Here is a 26,763-nt window from a genome sequence, read left to right as displayed (position 1 = left end):
AGGCAATCTTAACAACATATGAAATGAAACGTTTCTACTGCAAAGAACACATGTAAATGGACCTCAGGGACACCTGGAGAAAATGTACACATTCATTGGGGGTTGAGGGGGGGGGTGTATAAAGACATGAGCACAAATGCCTACATACATATATGCATACACATAAATATCTGTCCATTTACTATTTATCTGTACCATAACATATTTTAACAACAAGCATAAACCCATACAATTTTATTCTTTTACCTGTGAGTACTGAAACACATCCTTAGCTATGGCATCCAAATCAGAGGTGTCCTGAATATTTCGAACATAGTCAGCTACCGCTTTGATCACTACGTCACAGGGTGGTAAAACTAACTGGTGTGCTCGTACCTAGAGACATAAACACAAATTGATATTCTCCAGCCTGGAACGGCTCCCTACAATACTTCAACTGTGCTAAGTAACTGGCTTGAATTTAATTCCACATTACAAGAGGCTAATAAGCAATTCTATTAATACAAGCAGGATTTATCGGCTTGAGTATTTGAGATATTCATCAACACCTGGAGATACGTTAAAAGAATAAATGTACTCAAACAGAATTTTTAAAAATTGAGTAAATATTTTCCTAATTCAGCAAGAGAAAAGCTTTCTGCTATGTATGTAGCAGTTATTTTAGTAATTAAGTGGCAGCCATTGAAGCATTTCTGTTTGGGGGTATATGTGAGCATAATCAAGTGGAAGCCGGTTTTTTAAACCTGTTGGTAACAAGCAGGGAGAAGAAAGATCGAGATGTATTTTGAGATGGAAACATGGGAAAAGCAATTGAAGAGTTTGCAAAGTGGATAAAAATCAATGGCCTGACTTGAGCAGACCCACCGAATCAATGGAATTTACCTATGTGTTGACTCATCCATTCCACTTTTTCAATGGGGCAGTTCTATATGAGTCTAACAGGATTTCAAACCAACGATTCCAAACACTTTCACTACTATAGCACTTTAAAAATTCTTTAAAATGCAACCTGAATACAAAGCAAGGTTAAAAGGCTATTGCTTACTTAGAAGTGATTTAAAGACTACAATGAAAAATGTGTTAGGGCTATTTTTCTAGCCTTCTGGCAAAGTTTGTTTCCTGATTATTCAAGAAAATGCCACAAATATGTTTTATGATGTACTTGTAATTCTAATCTTTCTGGTAGTAGACCCAAGGTTTATCCAGTCAACAATAGATGCCAGAATCCAGGGCATGTTATCTGGCATTTTATGTATGACTACTCTCCAAATTGTGAACATATACTCTTATTTTGAGCTCTGTGGCAAACATGAATGTTCAATTCATTGCTTTTCAGAATTATGAACATTAATAACCAAACAGAATGGCTATTTTATTTTTATTTCACAGAAATGCTACTTTACTCACTACGTACCAAGCCGACTTCTGGAAAGTTCTGAATAATTGCAGCTCGATCCAATGAATTTACCCAGAAGCCAAGGTCTCACTTTGTTCACTTCGTTTGCAAGTTAATTGTGTGTAAGATTGTAGCTGAATACAACTAACCAGATCCAAACAGATCTAATTCTGAAGGTTATTAAGACTACATAAGCAAGGATTTCAGATTTTATTAGATTGCACAGATCTTACATAGTTGTAAATGAATATTTTAACTGTTGTACTACTAGGCAGAATGTTTTATCCTACAAATATATTAATTTTACAATGAAAAACAATAAATAATCAAGCTTGGGGCTGTGTTTTGTGAGGATAACTAAAACACTCTGGATATTTAGTAGAAGTTAATATTTTAGAGATCAGAGGAGGAAAATTAGACATGTTTGATATTTATCAATTCACATTTATCAATATGACAGAGTTTTCTCATTTTGCATATAATTCCGACATCCCAATTCTATGGATACTTGCTAGCAATTCTATGCACACTTGTTATTGAAATTAGCTGGGATTACTTTTAAGTGTACGAAGAATTATAACTTGCCACATTCAGAAAAGTTTAAGTAAAAAGGTTCTCTAAGTGGTAGAAACGTCTTTCCAGATACAGAATCGGAATTCTCCATATAGCCCATCAATCAAAATGCTCAGAACAAGATTATATAAAACAGACAAGCATTAAACCTTTTTAAACTGTCACCATGATCATATTTGAGGCTTCTTTTCAATGATCCTATACAACGTGTAATAGCTGGAGAATAGAGGATGTTTCTTTTAAGGAGTAGTGCCATACCTAAGAAGGCTTGCCTAACATGAATCTTGTCAGTGCCAAAAAGAAATCTTTTTATTTTGTTATTCTTTGTATTTTATTGGTTTGGATTTTCGTTTCTATATTTCTATTAAATGTGGTGTTAATTGCCTTGAAAAAGTATTTTCTCATAAGGATGTATGTTATTATAAAGAAAGAATAAGGAAACCTTCAAAATTCCAGAAGTTTGAGTTTGTGTTTTAACTATTTCAGCCATCTAATATGATCCATTTCACACAGATTTTCCTGGAAATGCATTACTGATTTCAGTAAAATCTTTCAAAAGAAAAATATTAAGATTCAGGTTATGACTTTGTTGATGCTTTCTCTCCAATTAAGCTCTAGAAATACATCTAGCAGTCCTTAGATGAATCCTGATAACTTTATGATTTAAAGGAAACAAATAATCTTTTTTGTAATATCTACAATCTTGAAAATTAACCCGTTAGGCCTGTGAAAAATGGATAAAAATAATGGTTTGCTAATCTCTAGTGTGATCAAAAGTCCTAATTTTGATCACACTAAATATTACATAAAGGTTAATGACTCAGCAATCATCGGTTTGGATTTGTGAAACAAAAAGGCAGGCATGTTAAAAAATTATATAGATATATATTACATTTTTACATTTCCATCCTGAGAGCTGTTTAAAACAGTCACTTAGCTTAAAGTATTCTAGAGCAGGGGTTCCCAAACTATGTTCCGCAGATTCCTGGGTTCTGCAAAAGCACTGTATGGGTTCTGCGAAAAATTTTAACCATCAAATCTCAAACCAATTTTAAAATAAAACCACACACAGCCAGCTATTTCATTTACAGTCTCCATAATAGTTATTTTGTACTACAACTATTGCTGTCTGGCATGTAGTTACTGGCTGCACATTTCAACTTTTTATTTGCCATCTGAATAAGAGTAATTTACACATTGTCAATTTTTCACATTAATTCAACATTTCTTTTTCTTTTCTCTCTTGTATAGTTTTGGAGATGAAAGTTAACCTCTGGGATATTGGTAGTTTGTTCATAAAATATCAAGAGTGAAATTTACTCCACAACTAGAAGTTACATAGGAAATTGAAAGTATCTGAATTAGTGTAAAATGAACCAGAATATGTATTTTGATTAAACAAATCAAGGATTGAAGCAGGGTTCCATGGTCAAAAAAGTATGGGGATCACTGTTCTAGAAGAAGTGTTCCAAAACATTTAAGACTAGAGTCAAAAGTCTGGCCGGGATCATTTCCAAAAGCTTAGTTACATTCTGTAAAATGAAAACAGGGAATCAGGTAGCCCTTCAGATATGGTTGGACTGTCAATTCCACAACAATTGCTGACTAGGGCCAACAACTTCTGAAGAGCTGCATGATACCCAACCCCGTTTTAAACTTTAGGTCAACTCATATTCCAGGGGCACAGAAGCAGGCAACATTGGGCTAAACTACAAATAATGTAATAAACCCCCATTATTGTCTTAGACCTAATCTGTAAAAGCCAGACCAAATGAAAACATCTTACAATGCTTCCGAAAGGTCCGTGGGCTTTAGCAAGTCTCCAAGGGAAGAAAGCTCTGTAATTGGCTGAGCTGCCACCAAGAATGCCTCTCTCTGCATTCCTGTCATATGGATTCTGCACAGAGATAGTATAGTGAGGTGAGAGCTAAAGATTAATTGAACAAATTCTTACATGACATGGGAAATGCGGCACTCTTCAAGATGGACCCAAGACATTTTGAAAGCTTTGTAGATCAGGCTTATAATATAATTTAGGGTTGGGAATCGAATGCCCTTGAATAAATGTGCCTTAAATGTCAAACACCCATTAAACTACAGGCTGCTGGCTTTTGCACCAAGTGCATTGAGTTCAGTAGCAGGCCTACAGAGTCAAGAGCCATGGCTGATCAGACCACATGCTTTGCCTGCCAAACAAAAAGGTCGACTTTCCAGAGCCTCTAAGTGAGAGGATCTTATCTGAAAAGTGCTGGAAAGCTGCCTTCCCAAGACCTTGGAAAGTTATTGTCAGTCCAAATAAGTGACTTCAAATAACATTCAGAATGTTAAAACCCGAAGATTCAAATTTTGGACATGGACAGACTATTGTACATTATCGCCATGGCTAAAATCAACAAAGAGGCATGGTACTAGGACTTTATTGGACTTTCAATAGAAAACTATCTTAATAGGGGACATCAGACAAGAGTATGTGTTGAAAGACAAAGCATCACATCTCACTCATAACACACTAAACTGAATCATTTAAAAAAATCTATTAGTGAAGCGAATAAACAAGAATTCAAAGATATGTATATTAACCAAGTATCCTATTTTCTCATACAAGGGATCTAGATAACAGCGTCTGGAAAATATTCATGATTGGGCCAATGATAGCAAAATTAATCCCAAACTTGCGAACTGTTTTTCTAAACCCAGATTAAACCAATGTTGACATAAGCTTTTCCACTGGCTATTTCTTTTAGTGTGATCATAAACTGTAATATACATATTTAGGTGTTCCCACTCTAATGGTCAAACTTCGCAACAATATGCTTGATGAATTAGAAACCACATTTTTCAGAAATCCTGTAAGAGAAATTCCATATGATACACTTACTTCAAGGTTAGTTTTACACACAGACTATCAGGATCTTGTTGCATGGCTACTTCATCAACAGGGTGGCAACTGCATCTTAGAAATTATTATTCATACCACAATATGAGAGCAGAAATAGCACTGAAGAGGGACAAATATTTTCAGAAGTATATAAACTACAAGGAATGCTAATGTTATGCCATTGTATGCAACCTTTTAGCAAATCAGTGGAGGAAACATAGTTTGTGTACATATGTATGTGTGAATGGAAGACACATGTGCAGTGTGACTGGGGTAAGTCATTAGTTTGAAGCAGCATGCCAACAAGATACTTTAAAAATTAAAAAATAATCACTAGGATGCAAAGCAAACAATGTGACTTTAGCTCTGCAACACAGAATGATGCTTACACGACTTGCACCCCCATCAGCAATCTGCCTCCATGTAGTTTAAGGAAACAATGTTAAGATTTTTATTGGGGATCATCATTACTGTAGCATAATGAATAAGAGGAAAAGGTAATTATGCAAAACAGAATGCAAACCATGGCCATGAGAAGCCCTTTTGGCCTTACTTTTTGCTAGAAACAAAAAGATCCGGCAAAAAATTTACTCAGATACCTAATATCATACACATAGTAGAGTTGCCATCATCTGTCAACCTATGGTGACCCAATGAATTTCATAGAGACAAGAAATGTTCAGGTGATTTTTGAAGTTCCTTCCTTTGAAACACAGCATGTGGTATTTGATAGCTGTCTCCCATCCAAGTACAACTGGAGCCACATTAGAATTGTAAAAAGTTGGCAGGGACTTTGGAAGTCATCTATCCAAATTATTGTTCACTGAAGTCTCCAAAATGCAGAAGTAGTTACATTTATTGTTGGACCAAGTTATGTCCACATTGTCTAGGTCCTCTCCAATAGTATACAGTTTTTAGATCATACTGCCTTTCATATTTCCTTCATGAGAAAACGGTCCATTTTGTTTTTAAGTGTCATCCACCTAGCACTCCTTTGGATATACTTAAATACTTATCTCAAACCTCTTAGCCACTGCAGTAGTTATCTGATTTCCTAAACATCACCATCTTTATTCCTTAAGGCAAAATTAAACTCATAGGCTAGTTCCACTTGAGTAGTGAAATACATGTTTGCTTAGTGGTTTTGTCCACCTAGGTATTTAAGGCAAAGTATCCCTATATTTATTTTCATCACATTGGCATTTATTTCTAAAAACTATGTCACTTGTAGACTTTTATTCAAGACTATGGATATCACCATCACCCAGAGCAATAGTCTATGAACCAATCTTGGTGAGTGAGTCTTCAGCTGCCAGTCCACAGTGAATATTTAGGAATGAAATAAAGAGATGCACTCAGTGGACATAAAAATAGTATAGTGATCCCTATCATGTTAGGAAAATAAAGGAAGTTCTCTCCATATCAAATAACATGAGAACTGCTGTACAATATTAGACCACTATAAATACTGGTCCTATTTTCCTTATCTTAGATCTTTTTATGGGAATGAATGTTTTATGTCCATCTGACGCCATGGAGGAGGAGAGGAGACAAAATCATTTCTTTGTTTTACTGACTTGGGGGGGGGGGGGTTCTTTTGCCTGTACTGCTTGACTCACATAAACTACCAAAAGAAGAGTTCAGTTGTTTCTTACAGTTTAGTACATTGCGGCATTATTTTAAAGGGGATAAATAAATGTAAATTCATTTTGTAATTAATTTCTGAGTAAGTTGCATTTTTCATGTACCAAAACATGATAATCTTGAGCCAAACAAAATTACAGACATCACATTTGTCTCCCAGAGTAAGAAAGTGATGTTTAACTTGTAAAGAAGAAGTTTTTAACCTGTGGGTCCCTAGAGGTTCTGGCCTTCAACTCCCAGAAATCCTAACAGCTGGTAAACTGGCTGGGATTCCTGGGAGTTGTAGGCCAAAACACCTGGGACTCACAGGTTGAGAACCATTTCTGTAAAGGATGCTAGAATTGTATTTTCTTCCTATTTTCCAAAAATATTTTAGGTTCTTTTGGAGGGGAAAAAATCCCAGGTTAAAATGTTTTTCTCCATGCCATAAACATTTTTGGAAACTTTACATAAATATGGAAATTCCTTCCTTGGGACTTCTCCTAATAACCAATTTGATCTTTAGCCACCAGGGGGCACCTCATGAAGCCAAAGGACAGGAAATACTTTTTTTTATTAATTTCAGGGAAGCGATAAAATATAAAGGATACTGAATTTCTAAATCTGCACCAGAGACATGATTTTTAGGGCACCAAAAATAAATGGTTGCAAGAGAAAGAAAGGTGAAAAATCTGTGTGAGGCAAGCTTCATCTCAATTAAAGTAACAAACCTGTGTGTGTGTGCGTGTGTGCGTGTGTGTGTGTGTGTGTGTGTGTGTGTATATATATATATATATATATATTCTCCCAATTACTCCTTTACTTAGTCTCACTGTATCTAGGAGGAAGTCAATGTTGTGAAAGAACAGGACCCCCTTTCAGGAGCTGTCAGGAGGTTTTGCTGTAGAAAAAAAGTACCATGACTTTTCCAAAGTTTCTCTAGTTTTGATAATATGAAGTTGCATTACATAAGGGGTCAGGGCCATGAAATTAATCTTGTCTCTCACTCCACTATCTTCCACATGTCGTCATGGATGTTTGAACTAAAGAAGCGAACACATCAGCGGGTCTTCCCCCAAAATCTGAAGCCCCATTCACATGGGGAATCTGTTCATGTCAACAGAGGACAGAGCACAGCCCAATTCTTTAACCTACACATGGAGGGAGCAGTGCAACATAGTATATAGGCACACCTCAGTTAACAAAGCTTCTAACAAAGAATTTTGGGTTCTTTTATAAATTGTTCCTGCACCCAAACTGCCTGCTATTCTTTCTCATCTGGTATTTAGCAGCACTGACACCAGGAGGAGGGAGGACAGAGAAATAGACTCAGGTTGCAGAGTCTATATCCGATGGCAAACAAGGCAATAATGCTTGATCAAGGAAAGAAAATGAGATTCTGGGGTTGCCAATCCTACTGTAGCTGTGTGGGTAAAGGCAAGGTCAGCAGCAGCTGCCTTCAGGCTCCTCTACTGAGCATTCATGGATAGCAAACAGAAATGACAACTAAGCTATGAAACTTTCATGTGCCCTCTGTAAGGTTCAAACTGCCCTGACTAGGTTGTTTTATTTCCAGTCAGTTCTGAATAAACACACATCAAACACCTCAACTTCTTTATCTCTATTCTATGCTATTTCTGTCTCAGTTACTAAATTTTACGTTAAAAAAGTAACGCCCAAGAACACACTAATATATTAACATTGATTGTTCCTGTAGTTAGAATTGATATAATTTTTTTAAAGAGAGGTCAGTGTTCCTTTCTTAATCAGGGTATTTCATTGCGCTGTAGCAGGCTGCCAGTCTGCTACCAAGCACAATTCGAAGTGCTGGCTTTAGCCTATAAAGCCCTAAATGGTTCCGGTCCAGCTTACCTGTCTAAACATATCTCCCCCTATGAACCATCTCAGAGATTAAGATCGTCCGGGGAGGCCCTGGTCTCGGTCCCACCTCTTTCACAGGCATGACTGGTGGGAACAAGAGACAGGGCCTTCTCAGTGGTGGCCCCTTGGCTGTGGAACTTTCTCCCCAGTGATGTTAGATCAGCTCCCTCCCTCCTGACCTTCAGAAACATAGTGAAAACGTGGCTTTGGGATCAAGCCTTCGGGGAAGAACTAGAGTGAAATAGATGGACTGAAATTGTGTGCAATGACTACCAGAAGACCTGGACTATGACTGCAGATAGTGTGGTTTTATAGTGATTATAATGTTTTAAAAATGTTTTAATGTATTTCAATGTTGATCTTAATTTGAATTTAAATGTTTATTTTAACTGTATACTGCTGTTAAGGCATTGAATTGTTGCCTATCGCCTTGAGTCCTCTTTGGGGTTGAGAAAGGTGGGATATAAATATAGTAAATAAAATAAATAAATATATATATATATAAAAATACTCCTTCTGGGGAAGGTTTACTGCTACTGATGCTGTTTTGATTTACCAGATGCTCTCTCGTTGTTATTTTCATTTTTCAGCTATTCTGTAGCATACTTTCCTCTGCAGTTTACTTCCACGGTATTTTATGTCATTGTCAAATTCTTTGAATTCTTCCAGTGGACAATAGGATTTTTTTTAAATGCACAAATAAAAATCACAGACTCCCTTTTAAGTCTGTTAAAAAAGAAGTCTCTCCAATCCCATCTGTTAGAATCAGAATTGACTTTTGTTTTTAAAAGTATAAAAAACATTAAACCAAATCTGATGGACACACACTAGTCAATTTACATTTCAGCTGCATTCATTTGCATTACAACTCATATTATCCTTAACACTTGGTGATGCTGGGTGATGGTTGAAGAACTACACTCTAAAATATCTTGGGTAACTGAGGTTGGGAAAGGTTTACACTAAATCTCTTGAGGACAGAAGGTCTACTTTCAAATCTCAGATAAATTCATAGAAATGAAGGAAAGATGACAATACATGCTGCATGCAGATCAACCATATTGTAATCCCTGGCATCTCCATTTAAAAGAATCCGGTAATCAGAGAAGTGAAAAGATCAACTGCCCATTCTGTGCAAAGCAGCTTTCTGTAATTTTAAGTCTGCTTGTAAGGGCAACTTTGTTGGAGTGGGGCCATTCACTATCTGAGAATTAAAAGGAGCACCACAAAAACATCTTTATTTCTTTGCTTCATGCCTTAACTTGAGAGAATGTGGATGAAAGATCAGCAGAGCAGTACATGCTTCAGAAGGCTAATCCTGAATCCTCAGATAGCAGCATAAATTTTATATACAAAAATCTCCAAATATAAAACAAACCACCTATAAGAGATAAAATTACACAAAATAGTTTTAAAATAGTTTTTCAGTGGCATTTGGGTGTGGGAGGAGAACGCATATGAAATCCAAGAACAAAAATATTACCTGAAAAGCAAAGCAACAGTAGAGGCCATTCAGAAAACTGGATGGCAAGGCAACCACTATTCATCCTGAAGAAAGGAATTCTCTGTAGAAAACAGCCTACTGTAAGACTGCATTTTAAACAGCTTAGTGTGGCTGTAAAATTGTTCAGCTGCTACAACATGAAGCCAAAGGCTAAAGGAGAAGGCTAGTTGCTGTTAATAATTATAGTTGTCAACATTTTAATCTTTTATGATCACCAGAAAACTGCCTCCTGTGGGACACAAGAAATTCAAATCTCTAAAAGTTGTTCTATTAAGAAGCTCGCAAAGTTATTATGGCAGAACTCAAACATAAAAACCAGGGTTTTAACCAGCTGTATTTCCCTTCCTATACTGAACGCTGCCAGTTAATTGTTTGATAGTTTGCACACTAATTTTTTGTAAAGACACAATAACTTTTGTCATTTTTATCCATGCTACAATGGCATACTCTCATGCAAGCAATCATCTCTCCCAGTTTAACCTCTACCCACAGCTTGCCTTATTGCAGGGGTGGGCAATTTGTGGTCTTCTGGACTGTAGACTCCATCATCCTTCACTATTTACTATGCCGGCTACAGTGATAATCAGTACTTTGAGGGCCACAAGTCTATCTCAGAAGCTTAATCCAACCACTGTTGTTATTTTCTATGTGGAGAATTCTGATCCCCTACTATTTTCACTATTGTCATAGTTACTAAAATAAATAAATAACTTGGGTGTGAACCGTAAGTAGTTCTTATGATGTGACTGTGGCTCTTCAAACTGCATTAATAAAATCACAGAAGTTCCGTAACAGCAATAACATTTAGCTTTCCTAAAAAGACTTGGTCAGTTAGTCAAGAGGCCTGCCTTTAGCCCTCTGGCTGTGTCCGTGTGCTCAAGTATAGGGTTAAACTTCGGGTAGGGGCTTGAGGGTACACGTTGAAAAGAAATACCAATAGAGCCCAGTTCCCAATGACAGCATCTCAACTTATACAGCTTCCTTGTGGCTACCAAGTGAATGTGGCTACAAGATCCTATACAGGTCATTGTGCATAGTTTGCAAGATTCTGGGAGGATATTGAATACAAAGCAAATGTTGGGGGGAGGGAGGTGTTTATGCATATGTCTGCTCGGGTTACCTGTATTTTTCCAAAGAAGCTAAGTCTCAGATTTGGTATCACTTAATTATATTATATTTCTGAATTTTGCTGATTGTTTGGTGGAAAGAAACACTTGTCAGGTTTGAGATAAGTGTGAAGGACAGCTGTTTCCATAAATACCACTGCTGTCTCCACCTTTAAAAGAAGCAAGAAGCATAACTACCAATTAGACTGGACAAGAAAGCTGAACCAAAGTAGTTGAATGCATTTGACTTCAGTTGGGCCCCCACATTTTTAATCTATATATTTATATTTTCAGCAATATAGTCAACCCCCTAGTTACAAACAAGATGAGTCATTTGTAAGACAGGTGTTTGTACCCCGGTGACTGCCGGGTGTTTGTACCTTGGGGACTGCCTGTGTAACTATTATTATACAATTTATAACGACAATAATTTCCCCCTTTATGACTTATATTGCTATATACATCAATTTAAACCAATTTTCCCCACCTGCTCTATTGAAAAACAATAAACAAAATAATAATACAAGATTAAAATGAAGTTTCCACCATGTCCCGCCATATTTGTAGGTTTAACACTTGCTGTTTTGATTATTCATGGCTGATTCATATACTCTTGCTAGGAATTTCTAGGTCAACCAGCACTTCTCAGTGGTCAACTCCCAGTAGAACTAGAGGAGCTAGACATTCTTAAAGAGAACACTTCTCTAGGCATGTGTATGTTCTCTAGTGTGATTCCCTCTAGACTTATCCCCCAAACTTAGGAAATTTCTCACTCCCTGGGCTTTGTTTACCTTAGTGGTAGGTCTTCTTTAAGCTATATGATATATTTTTAAAATCCTCTCTTGTTGGCAACCAAAATGCTCTTTGGAGCAAATCCCCTATTGAAGAAGATTACATTTATAGTTGTTCAGTTGGGGGGGGGGGGGTGATAAAACTAATAAACAGAAAGAGATAAATAGTATACAGGCAGTCCCCGAGTTACAAACGTCAGACTTACAAATGACTCATGGTTACAAATGGGGGTGAGACCACGGGAAGTGAGAGAAATCTCCCCCACCCCCACCCCAGAAGGGTAATTCACTTCTGAAAGAGACATGGATTAAGCTCAGGAAAGATGTTGGAAAGTAGGTAAAAATCACTGGAGCAAACTTTTTTCATAGCAAGAAGAACTATGGTCACTGGGTATGAGATCAGGCACCAAATATGGTTTCTTTCCAACATTGATGAACAGTGGGTGAGCGACTTGCACAAAAGAAACTGAAAGAAGCAGTATTATCTGTAAAAGCAGTGAGGAAGCACAGTAAAAGATTGTTCTGAGGAGCAAGGTTGTGTTATCCAAATACAAAGGATTTGGGAAAGAGAAGAGTATTTTATTTCTAAGAAGTGTGAATGAACTTGGCTCTGAGTGAAATCTATGCTCTCTGCTTTGCAAAAATCCATTTACTTAATTATATGTGAGATCAAACCAGGCTTCAGTTTATCAGAAGTAAGAAAAGTTGCTCTGTGCTTATTAAAAGACACTATTAACATAATCTGGCTGGCAACCAAACTGAGATAAAATCTTTGAACCACTGAATCTCAACAAGTGGAAGGTCTTGATCCAAAATCATTAATTGCACTAAGGAGAAAAGAAAAATCACCTGACTGAAACCTGGCGTCAATCTGTCCTTAGAAATCTGAGGTGAAAAATAATGTTAACAGTAATGTCACATTAATGTTAAGTATAACTACATTTGGTGGACACTTCTGTCTTTAAACAATGAGAGAAAGTAAATAAATAAATAAAGGAAATCACAATTTAAAGCAGTGTTTCTCAACTTTCCTAATGCCGTGACCTCTTAATGCAATTCCTCATGTTGTGGTGATCCCCAGCCATAAAATTCTTTTCGCTGCTACTTCATAACTATAATTTTACTACTGTTATGAATTGTAATGTAATTATCTGATATGCAGGATGTATTTTCATTCACTGGACCAAATTTGGCACAAATACCCGATATGCTCAAATTTGAATATATGCACAAATACCCGATACGCTCAAATCTGGTGGGTTTGTGGAGGGATTGGTTTTATCATTTTGTCATTTGGGAATTGTAGTTGCTGGGATTTATAGTTAACCTACAATCAAAGAGCATTCTGAACTCCACCAACAATGGAATTGAGCCAAACTTGGCACACAGAACTCCAATGGTCAACAGAAAATGTTGGGTTTGGTGGGCACTGACCTTGACTTGTAGTTCACCTACATCCAGAGAGGACTTTGGACTCCAACAATGATGGCTCTGGACCAAACTTGGCACAAATACTCAATATGCCCAAATGTGAACACTGGTGGAGTTTGGGGAAATAGACCTTGACATTTGGGAGTTGTAGTTGTTGGGATTTATAGTTCACCTACAATCAAGGAGTGTTCTGAACCCCACCAATGATAGAATTGGGCCAAACTTCCCACACAGAACTCCTATGACTAACAAAAAATACTGTGTTGTCTGATGGTATTTGGAGACCCCTCTGACACCCCCTTACGACCCCCCTAGAGGTCCTGACCCCCAGGATGAGAAACACTGATTTAAAGAGTAATAATATCCCCAATGTTAAGCTTCAAAAGAATGCAACACACACCTCTTGATTTTTTTTCTATTAGAAATGAAACTGAAACACCACTTTAAAATGCTCACAGCTTTTTGAGGCTCTTCTAGTTTTAATTTTAAAGTGATGGCTATATATTTTGTCAATAATTCCCATTATTAAACTGCAACATCAAAATTGAGTTCAGATGTACTGAATGATAAAGAATCCAGGTTTCTTTTCATTAATTAAATAGTAAAGGCTGTACAATTAATTCTGAACATACATCTCTAATAGAAATGAAAGTCAGAATTCATGATTACAGTTCCTGCAGTCAAAACATACAAATGCTTTAACAAAGCAGTCAACTGCATGGTACTCTGTTACAAGACACACTCAAATGGGTACTGAAAACTGCCTTTAAAAAAATTAAAATGGGTAGCAGTATAAGTATGGAGGAGGAAGTGACATCACACCTGTAAAATGGAAGTTTGAAAGGAGAACTCTGCAATCCTGGAGAAGATTATATATTTTTTTACCCAGTATCTGGAACCGAGAAGTCCACAAAAGAAAGTAGCAGCAGCAGATTAAGTGGCTGAAAAAGACAGGCAGTGAATAGTTTTATTCTATAACTACTGGAAGAAAAACCTCAAACACTTCTGCTAGAACAAAGCGGATGCCATGAAGTTACATAAAACACAAATAGTTGAAGAGAAGATTATGTTACGGCGCAGTATTCAAAAATTAATAGGAGTGTGTTTGTAAAAAAAGTGGTTACAGATTCTTTCAAAGACAAAAAGAAGGAAAAGAAACAAGAACATGAACTGATGTACAAGCTTAAATAGATGGTGGCAGAATGAACATTAAAGCTTTAATAAAGTTACTAGAACATCTGCAAACTGATCATTATGAGATGTAAATGAAAAGGGGTGAGGGTGAGAAATTTCAACATAGAAGAGTCAGCAACATGATAGCATGAAAAGCAAAGCTAATTTTAAACTCTTTTTTTTGCAGATGAAGAGCTAAGAGTGACTACTTTTGCCAAGTTTCCAAAGGCTGAGTGTGCCTTTTTTCAAGATCTAAAATTCAAAAATTCACACAGCCTCTATTTCAAAAGCTCTGCACATCATTTTCCAGATATGACTATTAATAATGTCTAAAATCAATACTTCATACAGATTGGTAGCCCTGAACAGCTGCATCTTCATTCTGCAGAAATATAGAACACAACAAGCAATGCACACCCTTTCTAAAAGTTCATTTATCGTCTTATATTTATAATTTAAAAGGTCTTGGCATGCCTACACATTAAAAGACTTTCAAGATGATATTATGCTGGCATTCTCCATCTCTACACTGATATGAGAAAAAGACTGTCATAATCACAATACAATCTCGAAAGCACTGTATTTGGGGAAGGAAATTCAAGGAAGGAAACATAGTTATTCAATGATAACCCAAGATTTACTTATTCTTCATTATTGATCAATTCCCTACTACTTTGTATCCCCTTTATTCAGAATTTTATCTGTTTTTAATCAAAAACAGATGATCAGAGCAATAAAGAAATCTACTTTGCTCAACTATACCATTTCAAACCAGAGGTGAAAAACATCATGCACATACACAACAAAGGTGTTAGAAAATAGGTTCTAGATAAGATACTTCTTCCACATAGGGAACATACAAAAATGCAGTCTCTCACCTGCAGTCTGAACTGGTACAGTCCAGCAACAGATTCATATCAGTGATCTCAATAATCTGTATTTCCTCCCAGATTGTAAACTCATTGGAAAGAGACCATATCAATCCAGAGATTTGCAATATGATCTCTGAGAGTCATTTTCCAGCAATGGGACTATTATGAGAAGGAAGACAATAGTGGAGGATGTGTAATAAAATACTGAGTGCACATGGGACAATAGTATCAAAAGATTGAGCAAAAGGAAACATGGAAAATAAATGGTAAACAGATATGTGGAAAGAAGAGAATGAGCACATTGCAAACTCAAGAGATGCCTAAACAAACATGAAAGAGGGACCCAATGTAAATCATAGAATACTATTGCTCTGAAAAAACCCCCCAGAAAAACAAAATTACCCTATATACTTATCTGTAAGTCTAGAAATTTTAGTTTAAAAAGATCAACCCCAATTATCAACCCTGTGGTGATAATTGTATTTTTAACAATCATAAAAGGAACCATAACCTTTTCTGAGTACAATGGTGAAAGAGAGGAGGTTACTCACCTCTCTCCACCATGGTGCTGCTTCTGGTCTTTCTGAATGACTTGGAGGGGAAAAATCTCCTGTGAATGCTAACAATATAATCACATTGGTGGCAGAAAGGAGAAGCATAAATCATACATATTCTGATCTCCTGTGTGTTTGTCATAAGGGTACTGTTCCATTTCCTGGGCGGAGGCCACCAGGAGCGCTAGAGAGAGAAGGATAGTCAATTTTGCAGGGGGTGGGGGTGGGTTGAAGGGGAAAAAAATGGTTTTCCTCCTTCAACTCCTTCCAGTAACATGGACTACCCTTCTCTCTCTAGCACACCCTGGTGGCCTCCACCTGGATAATGAAAGAGCACCGTAGTGAAGTCTACTTGCTAATTTTTGGCAATGCTAGCATTCTTATAAATAGTTATGTACTTTTTATGTTCACTGAATAATTAACATGCACCATGTTACAGTACCCTAAACAAACTAGTCCGCAAAAGAAATTCTACAATAATTGAGTAAAGCTGACCTCACAAACATGAAATCCATTTTTGTATCACAAAAGTAAAGCAGGAAGAGCACGAAAAACTGAAAAAGCACTTTAGAAGCTGACAGCCAAGTTTCTTACAGTTTCAGACATTGAACAAAATTATGTTCAAATGATCAGCTCCATAAACACACTGATAACAAATTAAACTTAACAACAAATCAGAAAGCACATGAAAAAAGGTTCGAGACATTTGCACTGTTCCCAAATAATAACAAACAAGAATGGGAAAAACGTTTTGTCAAAATGGAAAGGGTGCAACCGTCCCTTTGTACTTATTGTACATAAGCATGTATAAATCTGAAAGAAAAATTCGTGCAAAAACCTTGAGTCAACTTTTCCACAGGTGAAGGTAAGTACTGTACTTTAACTCTATTTTTATTTTTTAAAGTAACCATTCCCTAGTCTGAGGAGAGTAATGACAGGCAAGAGGTTAGTCTGTCCCTGGAGAATCTAAAACAGGCATAGGCAAATTTTGCGATCCAGGTGTTTTGGACTTCAAGTTCAAAACACCTGGAGGGCTGATGATTCCCCATGCCTAATCTGAAAGAAGCACTAACTTCCTCTACTCACTCAGTTGTGGCATGGTTTCTGGCTATTTTGAATGCTTGGGTAGGAAAATTGTGTTAATAATTCTTTATGCTTCCAACTCAAAAGAACGTCAAGTGATTAGAGGGTGTTGGTTATTCTGCTAGGTTAATATTGTACATTAAGCAAATAAAGAGGAAGCTCCCCATCTCTGAACAGAGTGGCAAAAGCCGTTTCTGAATGCTTGGAAAGGAAAATGGTGGCAGAGGCTGTCAGGAGTTGCTGGTCCTAATATGCAACTGGTGCTTTTGCTTCTCTGAGAAATGACTCTAGACCAGTGTCAAACTTGCAGCCCTCCAGATGTTTAGGACTTCAGCTCCAAGAATCCCTGGCCATTGGACAAGCTAGCGAGGGCTTCTCAGATTTGGAGGCCCATACATCTGGAGGGCCACACGTTTGGCACCCCATGCCCTAGACTTATCCACAACTCATATGAAAATACATAATTTTGGCCTGAACCTTCAACTCATACATAAGGTTGACCTATATGCAACTACATGTGATATGCCATTCAGATTTTAATAGATGCCAACATTGCACCTGCTTTTTTAGGAAACAACACAATGCAGTACAAAATACAAACAAGTGTTCTTCATCAAGAATAGGTAATCCAGTGCTTTATACAATCAATCATTAATAATAAAGGTAACTTTTATGGAAAAAACAGCATGGGGGTTGCAACTTCCTCACTGCATAAAGCAGAGGATTTTTTTAATTTATAAAATAGATAAATAAAATTATCACAAAGACAAGAGAAACATGAATGGAATGAACTGGAGAGGAGTCATGGAGATGGAGATCCAATATTTTATTACCAAATGCCCTTGCCCCCTGAAAAAATCTTACAACTCAAAAACAACAAATGGGAGATTTTTCTTGATTTTACTGGTGTGATGGAGATAGAAGCAAATGCTGATCTACAATATGAATGCATTACCAGTAGGAATAGAATTCAGCATTCTGAACAGGAGCAATAATGCTATTTTCAATAGCATATCTAATGGATAGACAGCATGAGTAAACCAGGGTTCAAATCCACAATAATCAAGGAAACCCATTGCTACAAGTCAGAATCAACTTGAAGACACATAACATTGATATCTAATTTTGGTTACTGTGTTGGTAAAATATTCTCATTCCTGGACATGACGTGTGTCAACTCGAATGATGTTTGAAATGAACGAGTAAGTGTAACAAGCAGATATCAAGCCTATTCAAAATGAGATTGAAAGGGCACAGAATATATGTAAATTTATTTTAAAACTTCAGATATTATCTCTAAAGAAGACTCTTTAGCTTGACATTAATTGTGGATTCAAGAAACCACCACCCATTAACAAAGTTGCATAATGGGAAGTGTTTGTCCTGTTGTGGATTATCCTCCTAGCTCAATAGGGAGGATTCTTGGACCCAGCAGTCACTGGAATTATTGTGATCCCCCGCGCCCCGAGTTAAGAGCTTTATTTTTTAAATTCTGATTAAGATGATGTTCCAAAAGCAAGCTAGACAGACAAAAATCTCCTAACTACAGTTTTATCCATGCTGATGTAAATTCATGGTTGAATTGGGTTGTTGTAGGTTTTTCAGGCTATATGGCCATGTTCTAGAAGTATTCTCTCCTGACCTTTCACCTTTTTCCTAGTTTCTAACAAACCTCACAATCTCTGAGGATGCCTGCCATAGATGCAGGTGAAACGACAGGAGAAAATGCTTCTAGAACATGGCCTATAGTCCAAAAAACCTACAACAACCCAGTGATTCCAGCATGAAAGCCTTCGACAACACATGGTTGAATTCTTGCAATGCATTGTATGAGATGTTGCCTTTGAAAATCTGGAAACAGCTGATCTGATACAGAGCAGCAAGACTGTTAGACAGAAATAGATGGCATGATTGTATCACACCAATGCTTTGTGAGCTCTGCAGATTTGAATACATTTCCATACCCAGTTCCAAGGTGGACATTAACCTTAAAGTCCTAAATGGCTTGTAGCCATTGAGGAATGCCTTTCCTTTTAAATACTTTTGTGGACTTAAGGTCAATATCTGTGTCTCTTCTCCAGTTGCCAGCACCAAATGAGAAGAATGGCTGGCTGATATAAAGAAAATTTTCCTCTAAGTCATTTATAGTTATCAAGTAATTACAAAAATCTTCCAGCCTTTCCGTTTTAAAAACAGTGTACTCCATGTTTAGTCCATGGTTCTTCATTTACATTAGATTTTACAGTGCGTCACATTAACATTTATGTATACAGGCCTCTCAATTAACAAAACATCTGAGTTCCTTTTAAAGCCTTTCTTATGCTTGCCCAGCTCTCTTTTCACCTCGTTCTTTGTTTAGCTGGAAGGGTTTTAGCAGCATTGGCATTGGAAGAATGGCAAAAAGGGGCTGGAGAAATACAGTTTTGCACTGTCGGGTTGAGCAGCCTGTCTGTTGTGAACAATGCAACAAAGTTTAAGATGAGAAAAAAATTGGAATTTTATCCAATCCTACTGTAGTTGTGTGTAACAACTTACAACAGGAGAGGTAAACGGCACTTCCCTCCAGAATCCCATACTGAATATGCAAGGCATGCAGAAGGGGAGAAAAGATAAACCTGCCTTCCCTATCTTCTCCCAGTATGTATGAAGAAATAAAGAAAATTAAATCTGTAGATTTGGCAACAAAACAGACTTTATAAAAAAGGTGAAACAAAAAAAAATGTCCCTGACTGTATTTTGAAAGAAATTTTCAGGTGGTCTCTAGAAGGTTGAAAATGGTTTTGCTTAGATATGCAAGGCTAACTTAACCTGAATGTTTCATTTCAGATGTGCATATTGTTAAGCTTTGAATTAGGTTTGATAATTCAACAAAGATCAGTTGATGTTCAACTCATCATTGTTGTGCCATAGGAATGCATTCCTATTCTCTCCACATTATTTCTGCCTCTGGTCCTAAAGTGTCTGTTAAAGAAGCAATATCCAGGAATGCTTCTATTTATTAACTGCAATATTCCTGTATTATCAATTTAATTTAGTTTTGGTGAATGGCCCAAAGTGCCCCAGCAACTTAAGTAGTGCAGACATGCAGTTTTCAAAACAGTAACACAAAGGATCTAAATGTTTCACTGCAGAGCTTCTTTATGATTATTTTTAACTATGCATTTGTGAAACAGAGAGCATCAGGGCCAGGGATGTAGGACAGCTTGCTTAAAAGTACAGGAGGAAGTTGCTCCTAGGTATAGAAAAGAGGCAAGAGTAGGAAGAAGAAATCCCCACCTAAAATAAAATATAATGAGATTGTAAATTTAGAAAGCAACTGAATCAAGAAATAAAAGTAGTTACTTGACAGGGAAATGCTTTGAATAATATTACCTAAAAACAAGGATAATTTTATTATAAAATGACATTTTTCTGCCCATTCCGTCACCCCCAGAATATATGCCAAGATGTATAAAGTTAACAAAAGTAACCCCTAATAAAAGTTTTTAACTGTCAACATTTTTTCTTCATTAAATAAGTATATATCTCATGTCTCATGTAGAACAGCTCATATGAAAGTAGTTTAAGAAGAAGAAAATTACAAATGTATACAACAGAAAATGTGTAGTTTATCGCCTTGCTTTTTACTCCCCTACCGCTAAGTGCTGACTAACAAAAATATTAGTACTAATATTCTCAAGCTGTCACTTGAGTAGAAGGAGCCCCCGGTGGTGCAGTGGGTTAAACCCCTGTGCCGGCAGGACTGAAGACCGACGGGTCGCAGGTTCGAATCCGGGGAGAGGCGGATGAACTCCCTCTATCAGCTCCAGCTCTCATGCGGGGACATGAGAGAAGCCCCCGACAAGGATGATAAAAACATCAAATCATCCCGGAGTCCCCTGGGCAACGTCCTTGCAGACGGCCAATTCTCTCACACCAGAAGCGACTTGCAGTTTCTCAAGTCGCTCCTGACACAACAAAAAAAAAAAAAAAAACTTGAGTAGAAGTCAGAAAATATAAAATGTCATTTCTTGTGTTTAAAATAGCAAAAGAATGCTAATACTGACCAAATAATGTCTGCATTTACTCAAGTTTTAATATCTTCCCCAAGAAAGACTGATCCAAAGAAACTCCCTCCACCATGGCTTCTAATATCCTGAAACATGTTATCCCTCCATTCTTTCACCATCAACGCTAGTCCCCATGACAAAAGGAGGAATGTTCAATATGCTGCAAGTTAACTCTGTAGAGAAAAAGCCAATTCCTGCTTTTACAGGTATTGTTAAACATATACTAGGCCCTCTACCTACCATGGTATATTTCATCTATGTTAAAAACAAAACTGTATGTGAATCTCAATGGGAGGAATAAAACTCCTTTAACAGATTAATCCATTCTATTGTAAGAAGATTTCCTCTCTCTGGGAGATACTTCAACAACACATATGCCTGGCCCTTTCACAGCCTCCTTAATTATGAAGTTACTACAATAGGTGTCTTGTATCCGATTTGCTAGTGGACTTTAAACTGTTTTACCAATCTGTATTGCACATGGCTCAGCTTACCTGCTTGGCCACCTTGGATGTTTTATTTGCCTGTCCATCTGGCCAACTAAAACTCGCCAATAAAGAGGTTCTCCATCCTGCCTGCAACCTTCTTCTATTGTTATTTTCCACCCATGTGAAAAGTTAAGAGGCTATTTAAAACCTAAGAAAGTGATGTATGGTGTAACGGATTAGCCTACCTTGAAGAGCTGGTGTAAAAATTGGTGTAAAAGGCAGAAGCCAGGCCCAGCTTGCTAAAGCTAAGCAGAACTGAGGGGTGGAGCAATCAGGCAATCTCTAAGGCAGAAGTGCAGTCTTAATGGCTGATAAAATTGGAGGGAAAAGCTTAGTAGCTAGAGATGGGCGGAGCCAGAGAAAAAGAGAAGAAGAAAGCAGCCATTTTTAAGTTGTTAGGATTATGGTGGGAAGAAGGACCAGGTGTTTTGAAGGGGGGAAGGAAGGAGGAAAGGAGAGATTTGGGAACTGTTTGTTATATAAAAGAAACCTCTTTGAGGAATAATAGTTAATAGGCCTCTATAGTGTTTAGAGTGCTATGGGAGAAGGGGAGATTTCAAAAGGTTTTAAAAGATTCCTGATTGAATTTCTGTGTGTGGAACTTTTAAAGAAACTCAAGATAGAAGTACCATCCTCTGTAACAAGAATAGCCTGACAAATTATCCTGCAACCATTATGCTTATTGACAGTTCAAAAGAAATATTTTCCTGTTTTATTCCAATTAAAGTATTTGTGTGACTTTATGAACATTCCAGCTAATGAAATAATAAACTGGTGGCAGTGAAAGAAACCTTTATTAAAGAATTGGAGTAAGCAAAGGCAAAATATAATATACAGTGGTGGCTTCCCACTGTTTGGCTTTGTGTGAGTGAGGGTGTGCGGGTGCTCTGATTCCCTCCCAGCCGCGCCTTGGGCCAAGCCTTGTTGTTTGCCTTTTGTCTTCCATCTTGTGTGCGTGGTGGTGCTGTTCTGCTGTGGCAAAGTTCTGCCTTTCTACCCCTCCCCCCACCTGTTTGTTGCATATGGCATCAGTCTAGTGCTTTGCGGCCCAGGAAATTGTTTTGCAGTATGTTCCTGAATTCATGGGCTTGATCTGTGCTTTGTACAATTGATGGGGAACCAACCAAATCAGCAAGATTTACATCTGTTTTTTTCTAAATTGCTAGTTGGCTTAAGAGGCAGGAAAAAGCTTCTCTACTTTTGCATTGGGATACGTAACAGGAGATTAAGACACAAACCAGCACACACAGTACCTCTGAACTCCTTTACAATGCATTGCCAATGGCCAGTTGTACTGAATAACTTTGGCGAGACTATGTGAAAATAAAACATACACTCATGCACACTAAAGCAATTTGATTCATGTTCCAATCAAATGGTGAATGACATGACACTACTCACAGTATTTAAAATAAATGAAAGTGAACACCAGCAATCTGCATGCAGATTCGTAGCAGCCTATCTACATGTGATAGCTTTGGATGTCATGGGTCGTGATACTGAAGGTTGGAGAAACCAAGGATGGCTCTTTTCCAAAATTATTTTATTTTTTAGTTGATTGTGAAACAATATAAACGATCACTCAAAAAAGAGGGGTAGGGAGAGAGAAAAATAATTCCAGCACCCTGCAAAAACCATAATGTTGAATCAACCTTCAGTTTTAGTAAACAATCCTAAAACACGCTCAATTGAAAGCAAATTCCACTAAAGTTAGCAAAACCTATTTCCAAATAAACAAGCTAAGGCCTCGGCTGCTAGTATCGGATGGCTTCTCCCACATGCACTATCTGAAAAGCAGTCTTGATCAAGATGCTTTTCTAGAGAATAGACTTGTTCAATCAACCAACATAAAAACATTACACAACTGCAATGAAGGATAAGGTGAATTTAACTGGTCAAAAATTCCTGTTATGCCTTCGCCCTGATGTTAACTTAATTGCAAGGACTGTTTTCTATAAGGCGTTTATACGGGCTGACAAAGTGACATGATGTTATAAAGCCGGGAAGTTATTTCTCATGTCTAAATAACTATCATTTCTTCATCTTCCACCATTGATGCTTTGTGAGATCTGATTATGTATTACCCTCACAAAACTAGTTTTTATAGTATTGACTAATAATATTTTTTCTACTATGTAGCAAAGGAAAACAGTCCTAAGCAGATCTTTCAAGCTCCCAAAATAAGCTTCCCAGGTTTTCTACTTTAAACTGGATGATATGAGTCCACACTGCCAGATAATCTGGGATAAACAGAAAACCTGGGATCGGATCCTGGGATATCTGGAATGGCCCTAAGGGTGTTCTTTCTCATACCTAAACCATCACAAACTTTGCAGAGGAGGTGGAGGTAGCACCCTATTTAGCATTTTTAGTTCTTCGTTAAAGCAACTGTACAACACTGTGCGTTCAAGTAGAGGTGAGGAACCTTTAGAGGTAATTTCCAGAAGTCGTAGCCACATTGTCAAATACAAGGGTATATAAGATTAAAAGAACTGCTATTCCCTCACAGCTAAATAGCAACCAAATGAATATGAGGAAAAATACAGTCAGTTCTGAAGCATATTACTGGTACTACTGTGATAACATGAAAAATAAAATTAAAATTAACTCCACCTATTAAGTAAAGGTAAAGGTTTACCCTTGACATTAAGTCTAGTTGTGTCTGACTCTGGAGGGCGATGCTCATCTCCATTTCTAAGCTGAAGAGCCGGTGTTGTCCGTAGATCTCTTGTGGCCAACATGACTGCATAGAGCGCCGCTACCTTCCTACCAGAGGGGTACCTATTGATCTACTCACATTTGCATATTTTCGAACTGATAGGTTGGCAGAAGCTGGGACTAACAATGGGAGCTCACCCCGCTCCCCGGAATCAAACCGCTGACCAGCAAGTTCAGCAGCTCAGTGTTTTAACCCGCTGTGCCACCTGGGGCTCCACTCCATCTATTAGTATCATTTATAATCTAACATAATCCTTTTGAAGTTCTGGAACTATACTGTAAATTAAGGGGACTGTGGGTCAATCTTTACCTGGAGGCACCCCATGTTCAAAGTTGGAAAGTTCCAATACTGAAAAAATGGACAACATTATAATGACTCATTTTTATTCTAACTTATTTTTAAAGACCTGATGTTATATTAATTAATGTTATACCTTAAGGGATGCTAGTGGATGTTCTGGACCCAGTAAACTCCAATGAAATGAAGCCAAATCTTCATCAGGTAGAATATGATTACCTAGAATATACAAAATGCAACATTTAAGACTGTATGCTTTATAGAAGCACAGGTATCATATGTTTATTGTTTTACAAAACCACGCTGAAGCAACACTGGCATTAAGTCTGAGTTAAACATTAATCAAATTCAGATTTTACTTCCAATTGATGAAGTTTCAATGAGAGAATACAGTAATAAGTATTTATATGTATATTTTCTTAGTAACTTCCAATCCAGAAGCATGCTTATCAGAAATCAACTTCTACATATCTCCCTTAGTTGTGCTGCCAAGCAAACATTTTCTAGTAATGTGGCCCTATTTTGGATACCTCCCTAACCATCTGGTTATTACTCACAGGTAAAAGTCCTTGGCATCAGGTAACAGATATGGATTTCTTGTCTACATTGTACTTATATATACAATGGAATTCACAGGTTTAAACACACAAATCACAGATGACAAATATCACATAAATATGTATAGAAAAACACAGTCTTTCAAGTAACTCTTTTAAAAGATCATTTTAAATGTGGAAGTCCATGTGTCATTCCACCTACCTAAAAGAGCAGCAAAAATAGGAAACCGATTTGGATTCAGGTCCAGTTGCTTGGCAACTTCATGCATCAGGTATTGGCTTGTCGTGAGGCTTTTTCCATTACGGCTCAGTTTTAGGGCATGTGCACTGAAATAGTAAGGGATGTTGCACAAAGCATAATCTGAATCATATGCAACCAAGCCGTGGAAACCCTTTTCTCGGCAAAAAGCAATTACTTCTTGATGGTGATCTTCAATGCTCTGTGCAACCTATGTTTAAAAAATAAGGGAAGGGAGAAAAAATGCACAAAAAGTTAATAACAAACTGTATTAATTTCTGAAAAGTATGAATTTAACATGTTAAAAATGCTAATGCTATTAGGATAAAACCAAGTTAAATACTAAGAATGTCCAGCCCTGGCTTAATGAACCCTATGTAGTAAAGCACTGACACAAAATATGGAATGCTGCCTTCAACCAAATTTTGGTGCTTTTCTGAATACCTGCCTATCTAAACTTATAAGTACATCAGAGATTTTCTCATTGAAATGAACAGCGTTCCAAAAATTGTTTTCTTTACACTTGATGGGATTGTCAAAGGAGCCACAGAAGTTTGGCAGGTATTCCTGATTGTGCCAAAGACCTAAAAGGGAAGTAACAATCCAGATTCCCAACTTCTATCCCTCCAGCCCATTTCAAAAACATACATGTCCACTTTCGCATAGCAGACATTTACAAGAACATATACTTCCAATTAATTAGCTGCTAAGAGGGTTAACAGTGTCTATTTTAACCTTCTGCAACTGGGAGCTCAGCAGGAAAAAAAACAACAACCCTTCTCCAGTTTGTGGTCAAGAGTACATATACACCATAACATCTCTATTACTGCATTATGTGCTCTGTGAATTTTTAATTTTAGAATTTTGAGAAAATCTTAGTAAAAAAGGAACCAGGTAAAAACAGCAGAAAGTAAAATGTTGTTCGATGCAAAGGTGTTTTCAGCAGGTTTCATAGTTTTGTTGAATTACAGTGGATTTGGCTAAGACTTCCAAGACTCATCACTTGTTTTTATGATTTGATTGACATGTTTTCAAATTCACTCTGCTGAAAGGCAGCAAAAAGATATAAAAGTAATAATTGATATTAAATTATATGTAACATATAGCAGGTATTTGGTTATTCACTCAAGAGTAATTGGTGTAGGTTACTATATTGATTTAAATTTAAAAAACACATTTAAACTTAAACCAAGTTTTCAATTTGAAATGCAAATATGTTCAAGCAGACCTATTAACTGGTTGTTATAGCAACCAACAGACTTTAGGGCATAGCTTTCATCCAACATAGTAACTTAATTGAAAGCCTTTGGAAAATCAGTACAAGTGTCCTTTGAACTACAAATTATTTAGACTTTCGTTCGCCCCTTTCAGTATAATTCCTAGAATACTAAGCAAGATACTCAAGTTACAAATATGTCCTTTACTGTAGGTCGGTTTTGCTGAACAAAATAGCATTTAAACAGATTTAGGTCACAGATAAGTGTCCAGATACCTCTAGAAGCAAATAATGTTCTGGTGATCTACATAAGCTGAAATACATGCATACACCA

At 37.1% G+C, this 26,763-nt stretch overlaps 1 protein-coding gene across 4 annotated transcripts in view; it reads right to left on the bottom strand.

Annotated features, from left to right (window-relative positions):
• FAM120A (family with sequence similarity 120 member A) overlaps positions 1 to 26,763 on the bottom strand; it is a 77,824-nt gene that overhangs the window by 36,289 nt on the left and 14,772 nt on the right. For 2 of the 4 annotated variants that reach the window (XM_067463559.1, XM_067463558.1), the window contains exons 2-5: positions 25,178 to 25,424; positions 24,555 to 24,637; positions 3,756 to 3,866; positions 247 to 375 (exon numbers count right to left, since the gene is read on the bottom strand). In XM_067463559.1, coding sequence (XP_067319660.1) covers positions 247 to 375; positions 3,756 to 3,866; positions 24,555 to 24,637; positions 25,178 to 25,424 — 570 coding nt within the window. The remainder of the gene's footprint in view (positions 1 to 246; positions 376 to 3,755; positions 3,867 to 24,554; positions 24,638 to 25,177; positions 25,425 to 26,763) is intronic. The other 2 variants (XM_060766008.2, XM_060766007.2) reach the window with 1 other exon arrangement.

The sequence above is a fragment of the Anolis sagrei genome, chromosome 2, assembly GCF_037176765.1.
Source record: "Anolis sagrei isolate rAnoSag1 chromosome 2, rAnoSag1.mat, whole genome shotgun sequence".
NCBI lineage: Eukaryota > Metazoa > Chordata > Lepidosauria > Squamata > Dactyloidae > Anolis > Anolis sagrei.
This window is presented reverse-complemented; position numbering and strand designations above follow the sequence as displayed.